This window comes from Rhinolophus hipposideros (assembly GCF_964194185.1).
Source record: "Rhinolophus hipposideros genome assembly, chromosome: 2".
In the NCBI taxonomy this organism is placed as follows: domain Eukaryota; kingdom Metazoa; phylum Chordata; class Mammalia; order Chiroptera; family Rhinolophidae; genus Rhinolophus; species Rhinolophus hipposideros.
This window is the reverse complement of record NC_138048.1, coordinates 51555398-51572079: the sequence shown is the minus strand read 5'-3', so window position 1 is coordinate 51572079 and position 16682 is coordinate 51555398. Positions and strand designations below refer to the sequence as shown.

The following is a 16682-nucleotide window of genomic DNA, read 5'->3' as shown; positions in this document are numbered from 1 at the left end:
AAGCTGCGGAGCCTTGTTCTTAGCCGGCATCCGAGGGACAGTCAGGCATGGGGGTTCTGGTGGATTTGGGGCACATCTTTCAGGAGGTGGCTAGAATTTTTAATTGGGCCATTCTGATCCAGCAGCCCCCATCTTGCAGAAGAGGGATTACTCCTGCTTAAACTGTCCCATGAGGCCAGGTCCCTGGGTCTTCAGGGTGGTGTCTGATGGGAGATAGATAGTAGTCTTTCCTGTCTGAGATGTGGGCATTGTCTGCCAGAGTTTAGGGGGAAAGTTAGCGCCAGCATGACCTCGGCCTGACCTTATCATGTGACCCCAGCTTCAGACTGGTGACTCCCTGGGACCGAGGGGAGGCTGCACCTGGCTGGCTCTACAAACTGGGTGGTGGATGACTGACAGGGAAGAGGGATGGATTGCTGGAGTGTGTCCTCCCTCCCCTCACCGGGGTCCGAGGAGGAATAGCTGACTCTTTGGGTACCTCCTTGCAAGGGAGGTCAGGCAGGTCAGGCACTGAGAGAGGGTCTGGAAAGAGAGCCCGAGGAGCTGACTCCCCAAAACTCTCTTACCCCATCTGCCTGCCCCACCAGCCAGCTGGGGCTCCCAGAGCTGGTGGCCAGCTGGATAGGGACAAGAGAGCAGTGTGCAAGAAACAGGGGCTCCCTGGGCATGGCTGGGGTGTGGGGGGGGGGTGCTGAGGGAGCCTGAGAGAACTTCCTGCAGCTGTCAGGTGTGTCTGGGGGCTGTAGTGAGGGGGGTGTAAGTGCAGCTGGTGCCCTTGAGGAGGGGCAGAGGGATCATTTGTCAGCTCCAGGAACGTGGGGGGCCCACGGGGGCTTGATGGAGTGTCTCCAGTTTTTCGCTGGGGCTGTTGTCTGTGTGTGCGGGTGCTGGACAAGGGACATCCTACAGCCTGGAATCCTGCAGATTTGGGGTGAGGGCATTCCCAGCAGGGTCTAGGGGCATATTTGTTTTGAGGGGGCCTTGGGATTTTGGCTGGCTGGTCTGGGGAGGAGACACCCTGGGCATTGTGGGCAGAAGACAAGGCAACCCCAGGGGAGGGGGTGGAGATTCCTTATCCGCCCCCCCTCACTCTCTTGGCTGGACTGCCCCACTCTGGCAGGCTGCCGGCCTCCTATTTCCGTCGGGCACCAGGGTAACAGGGCCACATTAGGGCCTGAGCCAGGAGTCGCCTAGCCAAGGCTGGCCTGGGAGCTGGGGGTGGGTCTCTGAAGGGTCTGCCTGCAATGTCCTGAATGACGCTGGGGTCCTAGACCCCACCTCACTCTGTGTACTAACCTCCAAGTCCCAGATAAGCCATCTGGGTGTCTGTAACCTCTCTTTGTATATTGCAGTTTGATTCACATAGCCCCCACCCTAAAATCCCGAGAGTTGTCTGCAACTATGGGGGCTGGGGTGGAAGCCAGAGACAGGGGGCCTTGTGTATGGGGAGGCAGGGGGGCCAGCACGGGTGGCTGGGAGGAAGAGTCCCCCCATTCCCGCCGCCCTCTTGGCAGTGATTCAGAAAGGTCCTTTTTCAGCCAGTGTCAGAGCTGCTCAGCTGGAGAGGGAGGGAGGAGGGAAAGAGGGAGGGCAGTCGGGTGGGGGAGCCAGGGAGTAGGGCTGGAGCTGTGACCACTGCACTGGAGAGAAGACAGAGAACCGGGACAGAGGACCCCGCTGCAGCTCCCCGAGAGAGGAGCGAACCTGCTCCCTGCAGACTGGCCAGCTGTAGAAATAGCTGTGCAGCAGAGAAAAGGGTCCACCCTATTCTTCTGCCCCACTTCCCACCCCTGGTGTGAGATTTTGGGGACGCCTGGGGCAGACAGACCTCTGGCCAACTTCCCTTCTGGGCAGAACCTGAAATTCAGGAGGTGAGGTCCCTGCTCCCCCACTTCTCAGGCCAGAGTCCCAGTGAGCCAGTCAGGGGGTCCAGCTCTGTGGAGATGCCACCAGCTCGTCGGTTCCCTGGCCTCGAGCTCTCCTTCCCTCTCCTGGCCAGACTACGGCGAAGACTCTACACAGTGAGTTGGGGGGGGTTGAGGGCTGGGGCAGCCTGGCTGGGGACTGGATCAGCCTCTCAGAGCCAGTATTTATTTCACTGAGGGGCAGAGAGCAGGAATGGGAATGGCTGAGGGACACCTCCTGTGAGGGTGTGACAGTGGGGGAGAGGTCTGGGCCTAGGGACCTCTTCCCTTGGGCTGGTGCTGCTCTTGCATTCTTGTTGGCTCCTGGTAGGGAAGCGTCTGCAGGAAGTGTGCATACAGCCACGAGCTGCATGTGTCAGACACAGGAGTGCAGCCACGAGCGCTGCATGTGTCGGACAGGTGTGCAGGCCCAGGCACACGCAGGATTCGTGACTGAGCAGGGGACGCTGCAGCCATGCTCTGTGCTCCCAGAGAAACGGGCTGGAGGGGGAGGGCGGGGGGTGGGGGGGCAGGGACTTACCCAGGGTCATCCTGGACTTGGGGGACTCGGCCTGCTTCTCCCCAGTCTTCTCCTCAGTCTTCCCACACACGCCCCACGCAGAGCGGCCCTGTTGCCTGGGGTTGGGGAGCAGCGGGGAGAGATTGGTTAGCTGGTGTTTCAGGGAACCGGAACAGGCTGGACTGGGCTTTTCAGGCGAGGGGCCTCAGGGTCTTCCTCAGCCCTGACAACCAGGGCATGGTTTTGAGCTGTTCTCAGGAGTGGCTGAGAAGGGGAGCCTGGAGCCCTGAACTTGGGGCCTGGGAAAGAAGCGGGGGGAACCTTCACACTGCTTACCCTGGTGGCAAGCCCCATCTTGGGGCTGAGCCAGTCTGGTGGGATCACTGCTCCGGGGACAGGGTAGGGTAGTCACGGTGGCCCTGCCCTACCCAGCTGGGCCATAGAAAGTCGCAGTGCACCTTTGAGGCTTTCCTCTGGAAAGCAGTGGTGCCCTGCTGTCTTAAGCCCACACACCCCTTGTTTGTAACTGATGGTTTTGTGGCGGATAAGTGAGTTAAAACAGCTCAGTGCTTAGAACTGTGCCCAGCATGTCGTAAAGGTAGTTGAAGAGTTATTTTTATTATTCTTAAGTAAAATTAATAGAAGTACAACCTGTTTACTGTGTATGTGTGTCTTGTCAGTCAACATAATGCCACCTGTAATGTAATGGAGAAATAAAAGGGAAGTACTTCTACCATGCCCTGGATTCTAACATGTCAGTACTCTGTGACATCATGAGCTAGGCCCATAGAAGACCTCAGGGCCACCGTGGAGAAAACACCAAGTGCCTGAGAGGAGAGCTTTGGAGTAATAAGGAAGGGTTGCATTCATCGACATATTTTAGAATAGTGAACAACTTTTGCTAAGTTCTAAGCAAAGAAAAGACCAGTTTCTCCTCAGTTTACACAGTAGTTCCATTCAAAGAAAATACAGTGTGTATTAATACTGCAAAAATGCTTTCTTGTTCATGTAAAATGGATTTCAATTCTAAGTTCCTATGATTACAAACACATTTTTCACCTGCATGAATTAAGCTGTATGGGATTTGGGACAGTACGTAAGACTGTAGAGTATAATTTGTGTTTTTATCCCCCAACCACTAGTGGCCCCCCAACGTTGAGACAACCAAAACATCCCCCTAGGGGGCTGTATAGTCTATGTGAGAACCATCTGGAAAAAGGGTTATGGCTTAAAGTTTGGAAACCCTCTCTGGCCCAGCCGCCTTGGTGGAAGAGCCAGGGTTTGAACTGAGGGCCTCTTATTCCTGTTTGTCACTCTTTATACTACCCTGTGCTGCCTGGGAAAGGCTGAACTCCTGGCACTGGGTTGGCAGCACCTCTGGGAACTGTGGGGGCAGGAGGCTCACGCTGGGCCTGGGCTACGAGTGCCTGCTCTTTTGGGTGACCTGTGATGACAGCTGGTGTACAAGGCCACCTCTGTACCCCAGAGGTGGGGAGGAGGGGTTATGGGCAGCTGGCGTTTGCCCTCTTGCCTGGTTCCTCAGTGGGTATTGAACATGGGTCTGGGGCTGAACTGGGCACGTCCTCGGCTCTGAGGTATCTTACTTGGACAGGGATGGGCTGGGTGTCCAGTGGGTCAGCCTGTTTCGCTGTGAGGGTGCCGTTGGCCTCTCTGTGGGCGGAGGAGAGTGTAGGTCACAGGTCATTCACCGATGGCATTTAGGCTGATTGTGACCTGTATATGTGTTTTGTTTGGCCAGTACAGTGTGTCTGTGTGTTTTAAACTTGAATTAGGTGACATAGTTAAAAAGTCAGGAGAAGGATACAATCTTAAGTGAAATCAAGGAACAGAATGGTGTGGGTAATGAGTGAATATTTGTGTGTGGGAAAAACAAAGTCTGAAGGATACGTAAAAACCATTAATGGCATCTAGCTTTAGGGATGGGGGGCGAGGTGCTGTGTAATACGGGAGGGAATGAGACTATGGCTCTTGTGTGCCTTTTGAATATTTTACCATGTGTGTATATTACCTTTTCAAAAAAGTTTTAATGGCAGGATTTCACGTATAAATTCAGGTTTCCGGTGTTTTTTGAAAAAAATTGAAAGCTTTGACAACACGAGGCCACAGCCTGTTATGACAACCATCGACAGGCGCTGAGCAGTGCTGCCTCTCCGAGCTGGCATCGGGAAGCCCCGCCCTCTCAGCTGCTACTCACTGTGCTCCTGGGGGCACTGGAGTGGGCGCCTGTGGAGTGGTCTTTGGTTTGGAGGGAGAGGCTCTGGCAGTGTGAGGCGTTGGGAGGAACTTAGCTGGAGCTCATCTAGTCCCAGCTCTTCCTGTGGGGTCCCTCGGGTCTGGGGAGCCTATGGATGCGTCTCAAGGGACACACTACTCCCCCGCCTCATATTTTTTATTAAAACTTTATGATTAAAAACATGTAGTGCTCCTAGAGATACCAGGTGATAGTTTTCATCAGATTCTCAAACGGCTTGTGACCCCAAGAGAGTTTGAGCCAATGGGGAACCTGAGAACAGAGAGGTTGATCTGAGGTCACTTGGCCACAGATCACAGATTTTGGGAGTAAGACCCTGACTCAAGAGCCTGGGCTGTTAACCAACTGCCCTAATTCTACCCTTGTTGCCGGCAGGAAGGGGGGCAGGTAGTTACAGGCTATTCTGTGCAACTGTTTTGGGGGGGCAAGAAGGTGGTTTGAATCCTTCCCTGCAGCAGCGTAGTAGGATGTGAGTGAGCTCGGGGCAGGGTTCCCTGTTACCTCCCTGCACCCCTTGGTCCCTGATTCATTCTTCCCTCCCCGCAGAGGCTGGGGAGCAGCAGCATGCAGCCAGAGGAGGGAACAGGCTGGCTGCTGGAGCTGCTGTCAGAGGTGCAGCTGCAACAGTACTTCCTGCGGCTCCGCGACGACCTCAATGTTACCCGCCTGTCCCACTTTGAGTATGTCAAGAATGAGGACCTGGAGAAGATTGGCATGGGCCGGCCTGGTAGGTGGGGACGCTGGCCTCGCACGTCGTTTCCCCACTGATCCTTTACCTCCTCTGTCCTTAGGATCGCCAACCACATGGAAGAGCCCTCCCCCCTTTATTCCATGGGGTGGCATAGCTGAGAAGCTCCCTGCCTGTCCAAGAGCCCCCGAGGTGGGGTGGAGGGACCCCAGTAGGTGCCCGCACAGTGAGCGCAAGAGCACAGTTCGCACTTGCGAAGGTGAATTGGAGTCGGAGGAGTCTCTCTTAAAGCTCTGACTACATCCCTTTGTGTTTGTTCAGTCATTTGTAGGATGCATTTCCTCCATCTTCTCCTTTCTACACATAGAATTGAGTCTGTTCTGGTCACCATTTGAAGATCTCGAGGGGTCTGTGTTCAGAGATCCGTATGAAGGAGGGAAGATTACAAACTCTCACATGGTTGCTGATTCTCTCTGAATCAATTTTTTTCTCTTTCTTTCTGTCTCACAACGATCTGCTCTAAGGTGAACTCACCTCTGTCTCTTTCCTGGGCACAATGATTTGCTCTGTCAGTTCAACTCATTTCTCTTCTATGTATTGATCCTAAAAGTAGAGGTTGCAGCATCTAGAAGTCAGTGTCCCTCGTAGAACATTCAGTACTTCCCCATGCGTTCAACTTAAAATTGCTAAATAAGTATTGATGAGCTAAATTAGACTTCATGTTGGCCTGGATAGTTGGTGTCTGATGCCAGTAACATAATAAAATTTTATAGGAGAAAAACTCAAAATTGGGAAAATTCTATCCATTACCTCGATTTCCTTTGTTCCTGAGAGTTGGGAAAACAGGACTACTGTTCAATTTTGGTGGTTAAACACCTCCATCCAGTTCAAGAACCACCATCCGGAAGTGGGATGCAGTGACCGGCTGGTTAATTGCAACCCCTAGTTGGTTGGGATGGTTGGTTTCCTCGCTGTCATTTTGCTGGGCTCACCCCAGGGGACCGAGGGAGCTTGCCGGTGGGAGCAGCCTTAACCGCGTGGGCTTCCCATTCCCTCCGGCAGGCCAGAGGCGGCTGTGGGAGGCTGTGAAGAGGAGAAAGGCCGTGTGCAAACGCAAGTCCTGGATGAGCAAGGTGGGTGTCCAGGACGTGAGGTGGGCGGGTCTGTTCCCATGCCCGTCCCAGGGAGCGCCCCCATACCCAGGCAGTGTAATCTTGCACTTTGTACAGACTTTCCTCCTCCAGGCTCTTATCGGGCCGGGTACTTGTAGAGCTGCCTGGCTAAGTGTCTGTCTCCGCCAGAGACAGCACATGAGTAGCCTGCGTGCAGCCGTGGCTTCACATCCGCTTCCGCTGTGCGTGGTGCTGGGCCTGAGACAGGCGCTGGTTGACAAGTGCACTAGAACGTGAGCTCTTGCTGTGAGTGGAAGGGCTGGTGTCCAGCATGGGGTGGTGGGGACGGCTGGACCCAGGACATCTTTGTTTTTCTTCCCTCCTCCCCCACCCTCCTCAGTCTCTGGCCAACTGGCTTCCCTGACAGCTTCTTTCCCCACAGCCTCCCCTCCCCCCTTTGCCCTAATTTGGGTCTGTGGCCTGGTGAGTCCCTGGTCTGACTCAGTGGAACTTTGCCCATTGTCTGGAAGACAATGGGAGAGGAAGTGAAGCAGCCAGGGCCTTCCCTCCCCACTGCTGGCCTCTGGGCTGGGGTGGGGGGCAGGCAGGGCAGAACAGCTGGACTGGGATTGGGCAGCAGAGATTTCCTGGCTGCGATCTGCCAAAGGGGCTGTCTCTTGGGATCCTGTGGCCTTTTCTGGGGACACTGTCCTGGTCCCTTGCCCAGGTTTTAGGGAAGGTTGAGTGTGTTAGGGCGGGTGAAGGCAGGAGGGAAGAGCTGTGACAGGAGTCAGGGCCTTGGATCCACCACCGACTCACAGGAGGTTCCTGGGCTGTTCAGTGGACCTCTCCAGACTGGAGACATGTCTTATACGCCAATGCTGGCTACACTGGCCCAGCTTGCCTCACTCGGGCTGTGGGGGTGGGGGGTCCTTGTCAGCTGTACACAGTTTCCAAATGTAAGGGATTCCAGGTACTGGGAGGAGCAACAGGCCAGAAGAGGCCCTCACATTGGAGACCCCTGTGCATATAAGGCTCGGCCAGCTTTGGGGGCAGAGGCCCAGCTGGGCAGACTCTGCAGCCGGAAACCAAGGCTTTGGGTGCCCAAGTAGGTGTGGCCACTTCAGACTGAGGGGCCAGCTCTCACGCTCAGGGCCTCCTTCCTTCTGTCCGTTCACCTTTGGCCCCTTCCCTCTCCAGCCCAGGCTGCAGAGTTCTCTTCCATCTGCCTTTTTTCTCAGCCCTCAGCTCTAGGCACCCCTCCAGAAACCCAGCTGTCTTCCCAGGTCCTTCCCCAGCAAGGCCTTGCTTCATCTGCACCCCACACACACTCACGATCCAACCTCAGGCTCAAATTATCCTCCCCTGGCAGGAGGAAGGGCAGCCGACTCCCTGGGGAGGGTGGAGACAGACAGCGCCAAATGGGCAGCCCAGAGAAGGGGCCAGGGCTAAAAATGGACAGAGAGGTGTTTGTGGCGGGCCCCTCAGGCTCCTGCCCATCTGCTGGCTTTAGGGCTGGAGTCTGTGCTGGGCAGGGGTACAGGGAGGGACAGGCGGGGCAGAAGGTGGCACCTAGAGTGGCTTTGGGCTGTCCCAGGACCACCCCTCCACCCCAGCTGGGTGTGGGGCCACAGCGGCCACAAGCTACATGCTCTTCAGTCCATTCCTGGCACTTACCCTGCAGCCACACGAGGCTTTGGGTTCCTTTTTGGGGGTATGGTCAGGAAGGGGTGTGGGCCACCAGCTAGGCTGGCCCCCGACAGTTTGGCAAAGCCAGGACCTATCTGGAGGCCTGGCTGAGGACCCAGTGGGGCAGGACTGAGTGACTGGCTCTGGGGCCTCAGGGTTCCATCTGCCCCTGGCTACCTTCAAACAGGTATTCAGTGGAAAGCGGCTGGAGGCTGAGTTCCCTCCTCATCACTCTCAGAGCACCTTCCGGAAGACCTCGCCCACCCCCGGGGGCCCAGGGGAGGGGCCCCTGCAGAGCCTCACCTGCCTCATTGGGGAGAAGGACCTGCATCTCTTTGAGAAGCTCGGAGATGGCTCCTTTGGCGTAGTGCGCAGGGGCGAGTGGGATGCCCCCTCAGGGAAGACGGTAAGCTTTCTGGGTCCTGTGGGGCGTGGCTAAGGGACAGGCCCCTCTGCCCTCTAAGGTGGACTGTCCCCTCTGCTGGGACGCGACGGGGACTGGGGACAGGGTGCAGAGTGGCTCGCCTTGGAGTTTACACTCAAGTTTAACGACACACGTCTGTTTCTTTCTTAAATTACAAAAATAATGTACTTATTGTAAAAGTCTGGAAACTATTTAAAAATTAAGAAAAAAAAGTGCCCGTAATCCCACCACTCAGAGGAAACACAGTTAGTATTTCTGCCTCTTTTCCCCTCTCAGGTAGTTTGTTGAATTTAGTTTCAAGATACACATTTTCGATGCTTTTTAAATCTTGTCCTTTCTCTTGGTATTGTGCTTAAAATGTTTCCTCAGAGGGATAGAGAGCGTATATGCGGTAGAGCGTACAGGTCTTCAGTGTGCAGCTCAGTGAGGTTTCACACACGCACAGTCCGGTAACTACGCCCAGATCACAATATACAACGTGCACAGCACTGCAGAGTGTCCCTCTGCCTCTTCACTGAGTGTCCCCTTCCTCCGGGGAGGCCACTATTCTTAGTGGCTTAGCCTTTTGGCATTATATTTAAAGCATTTTTCTTTTACACCAGGACTATTTTATAATATAACATTTTAATATCCTGTCCTCATACTGGTGGTTTCTTGCCTGATGCTTGCTATTTAACCTGGGCATCCCCCCAGCAAGGCGAGGTGCAGGGGATGGCTGCTGGGGTCAGCCAGCTGCCCTCCCCCATCCAAGCCAAGGCACCCGTGGCCCTCAGATGAGCAGATCTGAGCTGGGATATTCGAGCTGAGTTGGAGGGAGGAGCAGGTTGGCTCCGACGGTTGGGGGCTGGGGCCTGTCCTGACTGCCTGCGATCCCTGCCCTGGGCAGGTGAGTGTGGCTGTGAAGTGCCTGAAGCCTGACGTGCTGAGCCAGCCGGAGGCCATGGACGACTTCATCCGGGAGGTGAACGCCATGCACTCGCTCGACCACCGGAACCTCATCCGCCTGTACGGTGTGGTACTCACGCCACCCATGAAGATGGTGAGTGGCGTCTGTGGGTGGGAGCGTCCGGTGGCCTCTGGGCCTCAGGTCCTCCCCTCCTCCGCCTGTGCTGTGGTTACTCCCTCCATCCTGATGAAGGAAGGCCTGCGGTCCCCCAGACCCTGCTCTGGTCCCCCATCTGATGTGGCAGAGGGGCTCACGGCGGCCTCGCCTGCTACTGTGTCCCCGGGAGCCCATGTCCATCTCTGCATTTTGTTTGTGCTCCCTGGGATGGAGTTGTGCTCCCTGAGAGAAGCCAGCCCTGGAGCTCAGCGCCTGGAATTTCTAACCTGAGCCTCTTCGGGTTGTTTCTCCGGGCCTCAGTTTCCCACACTGCTTAGAGGAAAGCTGTAGGACTCTTAGGGATCCCCAAAGGATGGCCCAGGAAGGCTCACTGAGCATGGCCCCGGCAGGCCTGAGGACTGGGACCCAGCGCGGTGCTGAGGGAGGGCACGGCTCCGCCACGCTTACTCCTGCCTCCTCTGTGGCCTCAGGTGACAGAGCTGGCGCCTCTGGGATCATTGTTGGACAGGCTTCGCAAACACCAGGGCCACTTCCTTCTGGGTACTCTGAGCCGCTATGCTGTGCAGGTGGCCGAGGGCATGGGCTACCTGGAGTCCAAGCGCTTTATCCACCGTGACCTGGCTGCCCGCAATTTGCTGTTGGCCACCCGAGACCTGGTCAAGATCGGGGACTTTGGGCTGATGCGAGCGCTACCCCAGAACGACGACCACTACGTCATGCAGGAGCATCGCAAGGTGCCCTTTGCCTGGTGAGGGGCAGGCGATTCGGGCTCCTGGGGCCTGGCTCCCACCCTGTCCCACCCTGGTTCCCACATACCCAGGCCTCAGCGCTTCCAGGGCCTCCAGACCCACAGCAGCCCTTGTGGTGTGCCCATCCACCTGCTCATCCATCCAGGAGTTCTTGTGTGTCGGGTCCTAGCATACACTGGCACGAGTGCTGTGGGGACTCAGAGGCTTCCTGGACAGCCAGTATTAGCTCCTGAAATAACAGGAAGAGTTAGCTGGGCAAAGACTGGTTGGTAAGCATATTCTAGGTGGAGCTAGCGGCAGGCAGGGCCGGGGCAGGCAGGGCCTTGTGACTGCACAGGGGTGTCGACCTGCTACGGGGTGGGCCCCGCCGTTGCCCTGCCTCCTGTGGGAGCTGGTCCTGTGCTGAGACCAGTGTGGTCCTCTGGTGTCAGAGGCACCCAGACGAGTGTAGTCTCCCTGCTTCGGTGTGGGAGGATCCGGTTCCGTTCAGCTTGCCAGAGTACTCTTCTCATTCAGGACGTCTGGTCATCCTACTTAGTAACCGACTTTATACCTGGGGGGTCATACATCCTGGATTATGCCTGTTGTCCTGCCGTAAATTAATAGCACGTCCTTTCATGCTCAAACATCCTTGTGTAGATGGTTGTTTAATAAAGGGGGCCGCATAAAAATAGGTGCAGCCCTATTTTTATATAGCCCCCTTCAAACAACCCTATGAAGCGAGCAGGTTATGGTTGTTCCCATTTCACAGATGAGGAACATGAGGCTTAGAGGTCTTGAGTGACTTTCCCTGGGTCCTGTCCCCTTTGAGTGGCAAGGCCAGCTCTCCAGTCTCGTGAGCGATCCTTTGCCTCTCCATCCAGAGCGGCTTCCTCCTCACTCTGTGCCTCAGCTCCCCTGGAATATCCCTTTGTCATCTTCACTGCAGTGGCATTTCTCCTCCTCACCCAAAAGGGCATCCCAGAGGAAGTGTGTGCATATTTGGGTGAAGCCATTGTGACTATTTTCACCCATTTTGGTTCTTCCTCAGGCCCTATCCAGATTTCCCACCCACACCTTCCTGCTGAAATGACCCTGATGCTAGGATCCTGCCCCAAATCTGGAAATTGTCATCCTCCCACCACAGTTAGAAAACAGTCTGAGTGCTTATCCCCTCCCCCGCAGCCCCAGAACCTCTGACCTTTCTCCCAGCTTCCCTGACCTGGGAGCTTCACCCATTCCCGTCCCAGGCCACATGTGGGCAAGAGACCTGAGCCCAGGTGGTCTTCTCCAAGTCTGTACTCCATGGCCAAGCCGTCCTGCCCTGTCCCTTCCATACCGGGAGCCCAGTCCCTGCTGTTGAACTTGGCACATGGGGCATCAACATGTGTGTTGAATGAGCATTTTATGTCGCTTGGGGCTGGTGTGGGTGTATGTGCTCCGAGAGGCCTTCTGTTTGACCCCTGCCTCTGCCAGGTGTGCCCCCGAGAGCCTGAAGACACGCACCTTCTCCCATGCCAGCGACACGTGGATGTTTGGGGTGACGCTGTGGGAGATGTTCACTTATGGCCAGGAGCCCTGGATTGGCCTCAATGGCAGCCAGGTGAGGAAGCTGGGGAGGCGCCCCACAGGGCAGGTAGGGTGGGTTTGATCCTGGCCCCCAGCACGGCCCTGCTAGAACTAATGCTGGCCTGCTGGAGCCCTGTCCCCACACTCTGTCTGTGTGACCTCCCAGCGGAGCATAGAGAAGGGCCCCCATGGTCAGGAGGCACAGGCTCCCGTTCTCAGCCCTCGCCACGGCCACCCGGGGAGAGGCCCTGCCCCGAGGCAGACTCTCCTTCAGGGTGCAGGCAGTGCGGCCCGCAGCTCCACTTGTCCCAGGCGTGGAGGGAGGTGGGGAGGGAAGAGCTGGGTGCTCTGCTTGTCCTCAACTCTACCACCCTCTCCAGATCCTGCATAAGATTGACAAGGAGGGGGAGCGTCTGCCGCGGCCGGAGGACTGTCCTCAGGACATCTACAATGTCATGGTCCAGTGCTGGGCTCACAAGCCAGAGGACAGACCCAGCTTTGTGGCCCTGCGGGACTTCCTGCTGGAGGTGAGGGCAGACCTGCCCCCGGGGCCCCGGGGATGCGAGCAGGGGTCGGCCCCAGGGTGGGCAGTGACCTTCCTCTGCCCTCAGGCCCAGCCCACTGACATGCGGGCCCTTCAGGACTTTGAGGAGCCAGACAAGCTGCACATCCAGATGAATGACGTCATCACCGTCATCGAGGGGAGGTAGGGAGTGTGGGGGCAGCATCGGCACTGCTTCTAGGGTGCGGGGTGCAGGGGTCTGCTGGGCAAGAGCTCTTCTGCGTCCACGGTCCCCATGTCATCACACAGGGTGTGGTGAGCGTGATGGGAGGGCATGCCTGGGTCTGCCCCGAGTGCTTGGGGTTACATCTGCAGGTGCAGCTGCTCCTGAGGGGACTCCCCCTGCGTAGTGCTGCCTGTCACCCTTTTCCCAGTCGGCTCCAGCCCTGGCTGTGGGTCAGGGCCAAACTGGCATTACGGCGAGGCAGCCGGGCCTCAGGGCCACAACTGCAGACTCTGGAACTCCTAAACATTGTCTCCTCCTCTAATCCTTTTCCTCCCCTTCCTTTCCCGCCTCCTCCTAGGATAAGGACTCTTGACTACCCACCTGGGTGCGTTTCAGTACCTCAGAGCAACCCCCCTCTTCCTGGCAACTTCCGTCCTCCCACTGAGCCCCACTGCTCCTGGCCAGGGCTACCCTCCGTCCTCTGCTCAGCCTTGTCCCCTGGCCTCTGTCCCCAGGCTCCCTGCAGGGCCTCTCTTCCTGACCCCTCCCTCCCCTTTACACCTGGCAATACAAGTCTGTGCCTATAGGTGCCATCTCCTGAATCATGTCTCCTCGCCTACTGCACCCGCCTGCCCGCCTGCAGTGGAGCCCCACCCCGCTCACCCCACCCCTGTTATCTGGGCCTCAGGTGTCTGCGGAACTGGTTGGGGTAGGGCAGGCTTGAGGTGCCTTTGGGTGAGCAGGGAAGGCTCCTGTACCCCCAGTGCATCTGACTGAGAGCCAGGTGTGGGTGAGGGCAGGGGCTGCTGCCCGCAGAGCCCTTTCTCCCTGGACTTCAGGTTTCGGATCGGGGCCTTTGGTTAAACCTTGTGCTGCCGGGGGCTTGGTGACAGGAGAGCCTCTGCGTCTGTCATGATGGAGTTGGTCCTGGAACCCAGGTGTTTGTGGAGGAACATGACCCGCACCTGCTGCGGCCCCAGCACCGCCGTCTCAGGCCAGGTCTCCCCTCGCCTCTGGGCACAGTGCCTGGGAATCAGAATAACATTAGTGACAGTGGATGAGAGCAGAAAGCTAGGAGAGAGGCCTGGGGACAGGAAGGAATATAGTCTCTGGTTTGGAGCGGAGGGGCCAGAGAAGGCACGCATGCCTGGCACTCTGGAGAGCATTCTGGACACAGGAGGATTAGGGTGAGGGCCCCTCTGGAGGTGCCTGGCAGGACCTAAGGCAGAAGTCTAGGTGTCCAATCATTCCCATTTCCTGGAGCCTTGGACCTGGCTCCTCTGTAGTCCTCTGTCCTTACTTTCCCCTTCCCTTGCTCTCAGTGGGGCGCCCATATGCCAGGGCCCAGTGTTCCCCAGGGGGGTGAGTCAGGAGCTTCCTGTGTTTCTGGGGTGTGTGTCTCTTGAGCGGGTGCCCTGGGTTACCTCTGGATAGAGGCAGGCGAGGGGAGGGGTCAGGGAGCCCTCCTCCTGGGAGGCTGCTGTGGGCACGCTCCGCCCTGCCCTCCGTCACAGGCTCCCTGCTGCCTGCCAGTGTGGGCTCGCCGGGCTCCTCCTCCAGGGCCACCAGCCGTCTTGGACCACTGTGCCTGCCCATGGTCCCTGGAGCCGCTCAGGAGGTGGGAGGTGAGGGGCAGGAGGCCACAGCAGCCGGCGGGAGTGGGCCTGTGTGTCCGTGGGGCTAGAGCGTTGACTCTGTTCCCTGGTTTTCTCAGTGCTCAAAGCTCTGTTTGACTGGCTCTGTCTCCATGTCTCCAGGTGGATGGGCTCTCTGTGTGTTCCTTTGGGTCTGGGTTTATATGTGTAGGTTCCTGGCTCTTTCCCGTGTCTCCTCTTGGCCTGGCTCTCGGCTGTCTCCATATCTGTGTTCTTCTGTTGGTTTTGGATTCCTTGTGGCGGAAGCTGTCTCCAGTATTTGTTTCCTACTCCAGAGTCTGGGAACCCCCTTGCCCCTGGCTCTGATTGGTTCTGCTGGCTCAGTGCTTCTTGGGGTAACAGGCAGTGGGCAGAGAGACACCTTGACGTTCTGTGAGCTACGCTTGTGAGGCTTAGCCCAGGCTGAGGGCCGCACACTGACCGCTTTCCCGGGGGTCTCATTTGGAGGCTGGGAAGGGGCAGCACGCTCATGTCTGTGTTTACGGCACTGGAGAAGGGGGACAGAGGTTTTGAAACCCACTAGCAGGTCCTTGGCCTGACCTGGTCTTTGGAGCCTCTGCTTCCTGGGGTCGGTGGGGGAGGGGAAAGCAAGCGTCTGTGTTGTTCTTCAAGGCCAGGGGCTGCCTGGGACACTCAGGGAGAAGTGGGTGGGGTGCGGTTTTAAGCAGAATGTGGAAGCAACATGTGTCAGCCATTCTGGACTCCCTTAGGCCAGGACTGGAACAAGGGGCTACATTTCAGGGGCTGGTGCCCCGTAGAGCTGGGGCCACCTGAGGCAGTTCTCAGCCCAGGCCTCGGTTTCTTAGCTGCTGCTTCGCATTTCACTTGTCCCAGGATGCTGACAGGCAGCAGGAAGTAGAGATCTCTTGCTGGAGGTGCTGGGCCCTTTTCTCACACGCCTAGGGACTCCCCTTGGGTGTCTGTGTCCATCTTTGCTGCAGTGGGGGGCCTGGCCTTCCTGTTGTTGCCGTGGAGACTGGCCTATTGGTGGAGGGGAGGAGAAGGTGTGGCCGGGGCAGACTGGGCGGCAGGACGGCTGCTGGTGCCTCAGCCCCGTGGAGCCTCAGAGGGAGACAGTGGGCAGTTGAGCACAGCAGCGGCCATCTCATTGGCTATCTCAGGGCGCACTTTAGAGCTTTGTTTGGCTGATGTGCTTGGGGTGCGATTGCCAAGGGGCTTCTTTCTCATACACACTTAATACTCCTCCCTCTCCCAGAAGCAAAGGCGTTTTTGGGGAGTGGTGTCAGGACCCCCAATAATCCTGGGGGCTCTCGCCTTGGCCATAACCTGTAATGAAGGGAGGTGGGCTTGGTGTCTCCTCTCACTCTCAGAAGTGTGTCCAAAGGAGGCTTCTGTGCGAGGAGCTTGGCTGTGTTGGCAAAGGAGAGGAGCACAGGGAGTGATCGCCTGCCGGTCTGCTTTGCTCCGGGCCCACACGGGAGGCCATGGCTGTGCCGTGGACGGGAGTCTGTATCTGCACTGCATCTCCGCCGCCGCTGCGTTTCTCACCCAAGTGAACGAGCACTTCTGAAGTGGTGTGGAGAGCAGAGTCCAGCCGTGGGCTTGGTGTCTGACACGGTTCTGTGGACGGGCCTGCAGAGCCCAGGGAGCCAGCAGTGCGGGGGGACCGCAGCAGGGTGCCCCAGTGCCAGGCCTGCCTCCCTACTCTTCACAGGCGGCCCTCAACCTCAGCTGGCCTGGGAGGACGGGAAGCATTCTTCTCCTTTCCTCCTTGGAATGGCTCTGCTATTTTCAGAGGAGCTTTGTCTCTTCCCGGGTGTTGTCCTGTCCTTCCTTCCTTCCCTGCCCTTCCCACCCAGAGGGCAGGGTGGTAGTCACAGGGTTGCTGTGTCTGTGGTGGGCCCTCAGCGGCCTTGTTTACAAGGAGGCTGGGCTCCTGGCCCTGCCATCCTCACCTCTCAGCTTCCCAAGGACTGCTGTGCTGGTGGGGTTCGACTTCCCTCTCTGAAACAGGCTGTTTGGGGGTCACGATGCCCCAGTGGGCCTCATCACCTCCCAGAGAAGGGCCCATGTACTCAGGCCTCGCTACCTTCTTCCAGCCTCCAGCCTCCCCCTATCCCTCTGGGCTAGCTGCAGTCGGGAAGAGACCTTTCTTTACGTTCATGGCTGTGGGCAGTGACGTCTGGGTAGGGGGTTGACAGTGAGGGCATGCAGCTTGGTGCCACACGTGTCTACCACAGCAGCATGAGGCTGTCACCACCTCTGCCTCAGCCCAGGTCTTGCCCATGTCAGCAGGGGGCAGAGCCCACAGCAGACGCAGGAGCCTGACAGCCTGTTGGCCTTTGCTGTTCCAGGTGTCCAGGAGGCTC

The 16682-nt window shown here is 57.4% G+C and overlaps 1 protein-coding gene across 13 annotated transcripts in view; it reads left to right on the top strand.

Annotated features, from left to right (window-relative positions):
- Positions 1-16682, top strand: part of TNK2 (tyrosine kinase non receptor 2) — a 37719-nt gene that overhangs the window by 13511 nt on the left and 7526 nt on the right. For 5 of the 13 annotated variants that reach the window (XM_081076706.1, XM_081076701.1, XM_081076709.1 and 2 more), the window contains exons 2-9: positions 5243-5423; positions 6447-6517; positions 8373-8591; positions 9496-9648; positions 10143-10420; positions 11877-12003; positions 12350-12496; positions 12581-12675. In XM_081076706.1, the coding sequence (XP_080932832.1) occupies positions 5261-5423; positions 6447-6517; positions 8373-8591; positions 9496-9648; positions 10143-10420; positions 11877-12003; positions 12350-12496; positions 12581-12675 (1253 nt within the window). In that variant the 5' untranslated portion in view covers positions 5243-5260. Of the gene's footprint in view, positions 1-1609; positions 2022-5242; positions 5424-6446; positions 6518-8372; positions 8592-9495; positions 9649-10142; positions 10421-11876; positions 12004-12349; positions 12497-12580; positions 12676-16682 lie in introns of those variants that run through there. The other 8 variants (XR_013995122.1, XM_081076703.1, XM_081076708.1 and 5 more) reach the window with 4 other exon arrangements.